Source organism: Theobroma cacao, chromosome 5 (genome assembly GCF_000208745.1).
Source record: "Theobroma cacao cultivar B97-61/B2 chromosome 5, Criollo_cocoa_genome_V2, whole genome shotgun sequence".
In the NCBI taxonomy this organism is placed as follows: Eukaryota; Viridiplantae; Streptophyta; class Magnoliopsida; order Malvales; family Malvaceae; genus Theobroma; species Theobroma cacao.
In genome coordinates, this window is record NC_030854.1 from 30,445,783 (window position 1) to 30,455,130 (window position 9,348).

A 9,348-nucleotide genomic window follows, 5' to 3' on the forward strand; every position below is an offset into this window, starting at 1 on the left:
TAAAAACTGAGTCAATTGTAAATAAGTAATCCGTAACATTAAATGTATGTGGAGATATTCTAATTGATTTTTCATCAACCGTTTTTTGGATAACACAATTTAATCAAAGCTTGATTTTTATGACCAATGCCGTCATGCTACAGCAACAGCTACCATATATTGGTCTCTCAGCATTAATTCTGGAGTGACGTGAGGTGGTAACTATTTATTCTTATTTTGGTAAAAAAAATCCTAAAATATGAAATAATCCGAAAAAAAAATTCAAACCTAAATAATAAACCCAATCATTCCTAAACCAAAATGAATCCAATTTAACTCAACCGGTCTCGGCCCATTGCATCCCTATTCCCTAGCCAACTCTTACCGGTGGTAGGTGCGGTCAACCAGGAGGCATGCTTCCCCTAAAATGAAGAAAGCCCAATTAAAATGGGGCCGGGTGAAATAACCTGAAACACTCAAGAACTCACCTACCAACTGCTGCTCTTCTTCACCAACTACCTTTGTTCTTCCTCCCTTCTTCTTCCTTTCTTCAAACTTTAACACAAAGAAGAAAAACAAAAACATTAAAAAAAACGAAGGAAAAACAGTTGAAATTAACCAAGGTTTCAGCAGAAATGTCATCCTCCACTAAACAACCCGATGTGATAACATGCAAAGGTAAGTCTTGACACCCATCAATCATTTTTTTTTTCTGCTCTTTCTTTTCTTAATTGTTGTATTTATGGTTTGATTGATTGATGTTTGAATACTTTTCTTTTTATTTATATTTTGTTGTTAAAGCAATGGTGGCATGGGAAGCTGGAAAGGAACTGGTGATGGAGGAAGTGCAAGTAAGCCCACCTCAGCCTCATGAAATCAGGGTCAAAGTTGTTTGTACCTCTCTTTGCCGCACTGACATTACTGCTTGGGAAACTCAGGTGCTTTTTTTTTTCTTCTTCTTCTATAGATTAGAATTTCAGTCCCAATTTTTTTCCCATTTTTTATACTTATAGTTTAACTCTGATTGTGTTCCCTTCCTCTCTATCTTACCTAACTTTCCCTTGCATAAGATTGGAGTCCCCTTATTAGAAAGTGAAAAAAAAAAGATTAGTTATTCATGTATTTGATGTCATGTTCAATGAATAAGGATGAGATGCCATCATAAGAGCTCAAACTAGAAAGAAATTTAGGTGGTAAAAATTCTAGTTGACTCTCCAAATAGTAAGAAATTTGCGGGGAAAAATATTCTAGTTAACTCAATGTCTTCTTCATAATAATGTTGTTGATATAGTTTCTGTTTAAATCTTAATTGTATTTTCTCTTAAAAGATCGTTCAAAGTGTGGCTGGCGAAACAAATTCTTGTTCTATTAGTTTTGATCCACAGAGACACTTCTTCTTATCTGTTCTTCAAAATTTTTTCTACCATTTCTGTTCTAACATTGGCTTGTATATCTAACAGATCATGCTGATTTGCAGGCTATATTTCCTCGGATATTTGGCCATGAAGCATCAGGGTCAGTTCTGCAACCTTTCTGGTTTTAATTGTTCTTTACAAGCCCTTGTTCATTTAAACTTGAAGCCCTTGCTCTATCTGTTTGAACAAATGTTGGAGACAATTAATTAAACCATGATAAATAGATTTGTATATACTACTGCTTAATGCACCGCATATAATGTGCCACAGCAATTGTAGAGTCAATTAGAACTCCACTAGAATTTTCGAGATTTTAAAAAATAAGGATATCCTTGCTGTATACGGCATTACTTTTTCTTTTTTTATGTTTATATTGACTTTCATATGCTCATTACACAGTTGATAAAGAAAGTGGGATTATAGTTTAGTGGTGTTTTGCAGGATTGTTGAGAGTGTGGGCAAGGGAGTGACTGAATTTGTGGAGGGGGACCATGTGCTTACAGTATTCACTGGAGAATGCAAGACATGCATTCACTGTGCATCAGGTAAAAGTAACATGTGCCAAGTCCTGGGTTTGGAAAGAAGAGGTGTAATGCACAGTGATCAGAGGACACGCTTCTCGGTTAAAGGGGAACCTGTTTATCATTACTGTGCAGTTTCAAGTTTCAGTGAATATACAGTTGTGCACTCTGGATGTGCTGTCAAAGTCAGTCCACATGCACCTCTGGAGAAAATATGCCTACTAAGTTGTGGAGTAGCTGCAGGTAAAAGAACTTTTAGTATGATATTGCAGAACTCAGCGTGCAGCTCTCTGTTTCTATGTTTCTGTTTAACGGATGCAGTAGTATGAATATATGTTGAAACCTTTACAAAGAGCTAATGCTGGAAAGAAAGTACTAAAATTTTTGGGGTTCCATGGGTTTCCTACTTTCCTTAGCTAACTTATATATTCTTGAGCAATATAAGTTTGTCTCAATAGATGTAATTCTCAATTATAGTTGACTAGACTTGACAGTCAAAGCTTTGGTTTTAGGTCTTGGTGCAGCTTGGAATGTTGCTGATATATCTAAAGGATCAACTGTGGTGATTTTTGGTCTTGGAACTGTAGGCCTTGCTGTAAGTATAAGTAGAATGCTTAGTGACAAGCTCAGTGCTGTAATGATCTGTCAGCCACATTTGATCCATTTTGATAAATTATTACAAAGCTTCTATGATTAGGTTGCACAAGGTGCCAAACTTAGGGGAGCATCTCAAATAATTGGTGTTGAGACTAATCCTGAAAAGTATGAAAAAGGTAGTATAAATATTGCACTCCAAGTTATGGGTTTTTGAGTTCTGTGCTGTTGAAAATTCTCTAAAATGATGTGTTGTTATGGTTGCAGCAAAGGCTTTTGGAGTCACAGAATTTTTGAACCCCAAGGATTGTAAAGAACCAATTCAGCAGGTATTCATTCAAGGAGCAATAAAAATCAGAAAATTCTTTTATAATATTGTTGAATATATATCCATATTATATAATGATATTCAAAAGGCTGAATGATCTCAATAGAAAGATAACATCATCACTGATTATGCCTCTTACATGACTTATGCTAGCCAGTATAAGGTTGCTGCAGAAACAAGCATAGATTTATACTTGTCCGTGTGCTCAACCATGCATGCACACACAAACAAAAAAAAGCAGTATTGAAATCTTAGACAATGCAATGGGAAACTAAAATTCAATTTATGTTTCTTTTTTCTAAAAAAAATATCCAGGTTATTAAGCGCCTATCTGGTGGAGGGACAGATTACTCCTTTGAATGCATAGGTGATACTGGAACAGTAGCTACTGCATTGCAATCGTGCTGTGATGTAATTTCTTTTCATATTATCTGTTAATTCTTCTCTGTTTAAAGAAGATTTATTCATCAAACTGAAACTTTCAAAAAAACAAAAAAACTGAAACTTTCCAGTCCTCTGTTGTCTCATAGGGTTGGGGTTTGACAGTTACTCTTGGTGTACCAAAAATGAAGCCTGAAATAGCAGCTCACTATTCAGCATTCCTTTCGGGAAAAACATTGAAAGGATCTCTATTTGGAGGATGGAAACCTAAATCTGATCTTCCATCATTAGTAGAGAAGTACATGAATAAGGTAAGAATTGCAGAACTTCCTGTGGATTGATGCATAGTTATTACAAATAGCATAATTAGTTGCTTTTTCCTTTAATAGTTTAATTTTTGGACTGTGCTAACTTTTTGGGTTCTAAAGTACGAGACATCTCATCAGTAGTGAAATTTAGGGCATATATCCCTTCCCTGTACATACAACACAGCTCTTACTATAATAGCCAGAAAGTTCCTTGATTTGCATACTATAGCTTTATAGCTTGAATGAGTCCTAAAGCACTCAATTTTAACTTAAATGTGTGTTGCCTACAATCAGATGGTTTTAGAATATTGCACAAGGCAAAAAAAGACAAATGAAATGGTTAAATTAGCATTAGCAAAGGCTGTAGAGCAATTACTGGTTTGGATTAGAAAGCAAATGAGAGATAGCAACATTATTACATTTTAGCATAAATAAATGAATGAGTACTTTGGTGATTTCAGTTTTTGGTCTTGAACCTTTTTTAAGTTGAAAACAGCTGAGCAATTTTATGGTCTTTTTTCTTATATGGATAGCCCTTTGAAAAGGAACCCCTTGCTTCAATCTCCATACCTTAATTTTATTTTGCATGACCTTTAAGGGGAAACTCCATCCATGGTCTTTATTCTAGTTCCACTTTAGTCCCTAACTTCTGAGTTATTCCATTTGGGTCCTTAACCTTTTAATGTGATTCCATTTTGGTCCTTATGTTAGATTATTCCATTAATAACTGAGAAAAATGTCCACACAGAATGCCAGGGAATGTCCACGTGGCGTATCACATAATTTACAACATGAATATGATGTCAATTTTAACGAAACAATTTCATGAAATGATCAAAATGGAACCATTTTAGAAAGTTAAGGATCCAAATTAGAAAATTCAGAGGTTAGCTTCTCAAGTGGAACTGTAATAAAAAGTTAGGGACCATAAGTGGAATTTACCCGCCTTTAAGATTATTTCATAGAATTGGTCCTTCAGAGAAAATATTCGCTACTTGTTATGAAATCAAAAGATTGTATTAGCAAAAAGTTCATCTATTATGAAACTTTCTAGTCCATCCGTGCTCAAGATATGGCTTACTGTAATGTCTGTATGTCTACTATCATATAGCCAGGGTCTCATCGCATTGACAAACTGTGTAAATGAGAAAAGTCACATTAAATTGACAAGAAATGGCTTACTGTAATGTTTGTGTGTCTACTATCATATAACCAGGATCTCATTAAATTGACAAACTGTATAGATTGAGAAAAGTCAAAGGAACTTGCAGAGAAATTTAGACTGAACTGTTCAAATGCATGCAGTCAATGTTTTGCACAAATGAATGTGCAACGATAATAATGCATGTCTACCGGCTACTTAATATATGATACTAAGGGAATTCTATTAGCAATGGAAGGAACACAAGTTAATTAAGTCTCCAATTAGATTTCTCATAAAAAGGGACATTTAGTTGTGATGGTTGGTCAATTGGGTATCTCATCTAAGGTGATACTTTAAATGTCAATCTTGAAGCCCACTAATTCTTATAAATCTTCAATAACATTCCACAAACCTGCTAGGACTAAGGATATGTGTTTATGTTTTGTAAGAGAAGAAAACATTATGTGTTGACTTGATAACTCATTTCCACAGGAAATCCAGATAGATGAGTTCATCACACATAATCTGCCATTTGAGGATATCAACAAAGCTTTCAGTCTCATGAGAGAAGGAAAGTGTCTGAGATGCGTTATTCACATGCCAAAGTAGTTTCCATATATGGGGTTCACAAGTATGCATGAATAAATATGGAAGCAAAATGATCTTCTGTTTTTGATGCTGTTTACCTTGGTGGGAGCTGGGAAGGTACTACTTATAAAGAGAGAGAGAGAGAGAGAGATTGAAACTACTGCCACCTCATCATTTTTTTTTTGCCATGTCATTATTTTGGAATATTAATATTATCATCATATATTCAAATGCAAGCATTTATCCTTACTGTTATGCTTTACAATAAGGGGAAAAAACCTCCATAATTAATTACTATCCTCCCTAGTTAGTTTCAAAGTATAATTTCGTTCCTTAAAATGCTCATTTTTCTAGCATTTAAATCTGTTTTTTTTAAACACAAAATTATATATAGCACAAAATGTCAAAGAACAATTGGAAAAAAGATATAGAAACTAAAGATTTTATTGGCATCGTTATAAATAATATTAATGTTTGAGTAAAATGCCAAAATGTAAGAAGGTTTTGAATGTGTCATTTTACTTTTTTATTAAATAATTAAATGTTAATGGAGAAGAAACAAGTAGAAAAGAACAAAGAGTTGGAGGGATAGAAGTAGAAAGAAATTAGCAGGACATACGTTTAAAAAATTAAGAATTTCTTTATTTTAAACTTCCTTATTATTAAAAAAACTGATTTTTTTGCTAATACATATTAAGTATCAAGTAATTAAAAAAATGATTATTATGTTATATCCATTTGTAATTAATTAAATTATTAACTTTTATAAATGTCAATCTTGAGGCCCACTAATTCTTATAAATCTTATCCTATTAATTACTTTCCAACTTGTGCAGTTGGAGATCTTATTAGTCCATGAAGAACTTCGCAGCCTATCCTTAGCATTATTACCAGTGGCTATATTTGTAGTGTTTAATGCTAGATTTTAAACTTTAAGAAGGATAAAAATGAGTCTTGAGAATAAACGGCGAGGCTTGAATGCTTCAAGATAAACCTTTTGTTCCCAGGGTTGTGCATCTGTAAAACATTCCACAAGCTTGGTCGGGGTAAGAATGTGTTTTTATGTTATTTAACAGTAGAAATATTATGTGTTTACTTCCCATGATATATGAGAGAAGGAAAGTGTTCTGAGATGTATTTAGCTATCACTTGCAGCTTTAGATTTAGAATGGCAATCGAAACAAAAAGAATAGTTTTGCAACTCATTATCTGATCAAGTTCTTGCAGTTCCAAAGAGAATCAAAGGATCGGCTTGACTTGGTGAACCAGAAAGCTGCAATTGCCCATACTCATTCCAAAAGGGTTCTTCCAGTTCCACCATATTAGTTGAATTCTATTATATTAAATAGGAAGGTTACCATCAAACCTGTATCAATATCTGGTCAAGACAAACCGATACCTATTCATCCTTTGAGTTTGCAAATATACCATTTCTGGGAACCTATCGCCGGGGAGACGATATTCATGCATATTCCAGTTAGTTTTGGTAGCATCTTTTCCATTCTTTGTGTCGGCCTTGTGCTCATAAAAGTTAAGCACACCTCTTTTTTCAAAGTTAACTTTGTATTTCATTCAAGAAAGACCCTACAAAAGCTGCTCAAGAAAGGCAGGAAATTTGATTAACCCAGAGGCAGCAAAGTAGCAGAAGAATACAAAAACTGAAGCATATTCAAGTACCCTATAATTACCTTCTCTTGATTATCATTAAAAATAGGTTTCTCTATCCGCCTTCGCCTTCGCCTTCAGGAGTCCTTGTAGGTCTTTTCCCGTTGGAGTTGGCGGGAGCTGAAAAAGAAGCAAAGGCTTGTGGGAGTAAACGTCACAAGCATTAGCTGAGAATGAGATTGCCCAATAACCCCACGTGGCTGCTGCCGTCACCAGCAATCAAACTTGGGGAGATAATAGGAAACTCACTACCTATCGGTAGGATCCCGGAAGCCTGTGCATTTTTCTCTGCAATATTTAAAAAAAAAAAAGTGTAAAAGAGACGCGGCGTAAGCAGCTTGGCAGGGCAGGTCTCTTGTTTCCTATTAAAACACTACTGGTTTCCTATAAAAGCACTACGAACAGTAACTCTTTTTTCCAGCGTTAAAATACCGCGAAATAGTGCCATCACTCTTCTCATCAAACCTTGAGAATGTATTCCCTAGGCGTGGTTTTTGATCCTTCTGATCGAGACATCGTTTCTCACTATCTCCCCATGTTGATTTCTGGTGAATCAATGAGCAGTTTAGGTGATTTGCAGTACGTGATTGGTTTTGCAGACATCTATTCCACCAAACCAAGTGTCTTTTTTGATGTGAACAACGGGAATGGTCTTCCCTTCTTGAAAAGCAACCAGAGATTCATCTTCACCCACCGTCAGAGGATTTCCAAGAAGAATGCAAATGGAAAGTCATCATTACGACGAAACGCTAGGAGTTGGAGACAGTGGTGGATATTGGAGGTCTTCAACCGCTGAGAAGCCTATACTTGATGAGCAGCAACAGGAAATAGGGTTCGTCAGAACCCTTAACTTTTTTGAGTTCAAGGATGAGAAAAAAAGTCGAAAGGATGCCACCAAAACTAGGTGGTTAATGCATGAGTATCGTCTTCCCGGAGACACGTTCCAAGAATGGGTTATCTGCAAGATCAAGGACACCTCTGGTTCTCCACATGATGAATATTCTGATTCTATTTGGGAGAAAGAGTTGTTCGGAAAATTATTGTTGCCGCATTCAGATGAGAATCATCATCATCAAGACGAATATCAGTCTCAGATTCAGTCATCTACTGTTTTCAATAATGGAAATCTACCAAGTTATGAAGTTGATCAGCTACTAGATGATGACCCTTTTAAAGAGGTGGATCAGCTATTGGAGATCAACGACGACAATCAGATTCAAACTCAGTCATCCACCGTTTTTAATAACGGAAACCTACGAAGTTATGAAGTTGATCAACTACTGTATGCACATGAGAAGGAAATATCAAAAGATGATGACCCTATTAAGGATGTGGACCAGCTATGGGAGATCAACGACGACAATCAGATTGTTGATTACTCTTTCAAGGAGATGGAGCAGTTACTGGGTGTCGTGACGTGCGGGTCCGGGAACCCGTCCGCCAGACGCGGGCGAAAATTAAATATTCGCGTGGGTGTGGGAGTCGCCACCAATCTTTTTTACTAGTTGCGATTGGTCACTTATTAACCCGATTCTTAATCGACGAAGTCCTAAATTATTTTTAGGTCCGTCGAAAGAACGAGAACTGGTCCACATTTTAGAGATGGGTTCGGGAGTGCGGTTACGCACTGAGAAGGGTTAGCACCTCCGTGCGCCCGTTTCACGAACAGTACCATTCAATCTTAAGTTATCTTAATATAGCCTTTTCTTAGTTTAATCCCTATTTCATTAATTAAATATTTTATTGAATTGTCAGACTGAGTTATTCACTTGGTCTTACGTATGCATATGATGCAAGCGTAGAATGATGTCGTGACTTGTTTTTTTTAAATGATGGAGTCGGTAATCTTTTATTTGAAAATTATTCGAAGACTATCCCAACGCTTTGGTGAAGTCTCGAAATTTTTCTCACCTAGATATATCCCCGGAAGAACTCGTCTCTACGAGTTCCTCGGGGAAATCCCATCATTGGGATTCCCGCGCCATTTGCAAAATATGAGTGGCATGCAATGACAGTATAAAATGATAGTATCTATATGCATGCGTTTATTGATTGTTTAAAAAATTTTGGTTATTTATTTATTATTATTTATTATTTATTATTATTTATTATTATTTTTAGTACAAAAAATGGGTGTCTACACTTACTAGTCATCCAATTTTTTGTCTTTATATATCTTCAAGCCTTTTTTTAGCATTTTCAATTTCAAGAGAGAAAATCCAAGCCCTAAAACTTTGAAGTTTTGATAAAATCAAGCTTTTTTGGCCAAACCTTAAGATTCTTAGTGGAATCTTGTGCAGTTTCTTTGGTTGGTTCACTTTATTCATGCACCAGCTTTTCAACATATTCCTATCTGTATCAAGCCTTTATTAGAGGTCTAAAGGTGTCATAGCCCAATCTTAGGTGATGACCGGCGCATGGGCCA

The 9,348-nt window shown here is 35.7% G+C and overlaps 2 protein-coding genes across 2 annotated transcripts; both read left to right on the forward strand.

The window, feature by feature from the left end:
- Positions 433-5,513, forward strand: LOC18599349 (alcohol dehydrogenase-like 6). The gene is made up of 10 exons (XM_007029282.2): positions 433-657; positions 781-917; positions 1,457-1,494; positions 1,836-2,158; positions 2,428-2,510; positions 2,613-2,688; positions 2,777-2,838; positions 3,153-3,248; positions 3,368-3,529; positions 5,163-5,513. The coding sequence occupies exons 1-10, from the start codon at positions 615-617 to the stop codon at positions 5,277-5,279; spliced, it is 1,137 nt and encodes a 378-aa protein (XP_007029344.1). The 5' UTR covers positions 433-614; the 3' UTR covers positions 5,280-5,513.
- On the forward strand, positions 7,646-8,730 carry LOC108662003 (NAC domain-containing protein 7-like). The gene is made up of 2 exons (XM_018121007.1): positions 7,646-8,340; positions 8,679-8,730. Exons 1-2 carry the CDS (start codon positions 7,646-7,648, stop codon positions 8,728-8,730), a joined length of 747 nt encoding a protein of 248 aa, XP_017976496.1.

What these genes read in the sequence shown, in the direction of transcription:
- LOC18599349 (XM_007029282.2), top strand. Translation starts at nt 615, where the DNA reads ATGTCATCCTCCACTAAACAACCCGATGTGATAACATGCAAAG. An exon ending in TTTGGCCATGAAGCATCAGG is followed by an intron (nt 1,495 to 1,835) that starts GTCAGTTCTGCA and finishes GGTGTTTTGCAG; the next exon opens with GATTGTTGAGAGTGTGGGCA. An exon ending in TTGGAACTGTAGGCCTTGCT is followed by an intron (nt 2,511 to 2,612) that starts GTAAGTATAAGT and finishes TTCTATGATTAG; the next exon opens with GTTGCACAAGGTGCCAAACT.
- LOC108662003 (XM_018121007.1), top strand. Translation starts at nt 7,646, where the DNA reads ATGGAAAGTCATCATTACGACGAAACGCTAGGAGTTGGAGACAGTGGT. An exon ending in CAGTTACTGGGTGTCGTGAC is followed by an intron (nt 8,341 to 8,678) that starts GTGCGGGTCCGG and finishes TTGAATTGTCAG; the next exon opens with ACTGAGTTATTCACTTGGTC.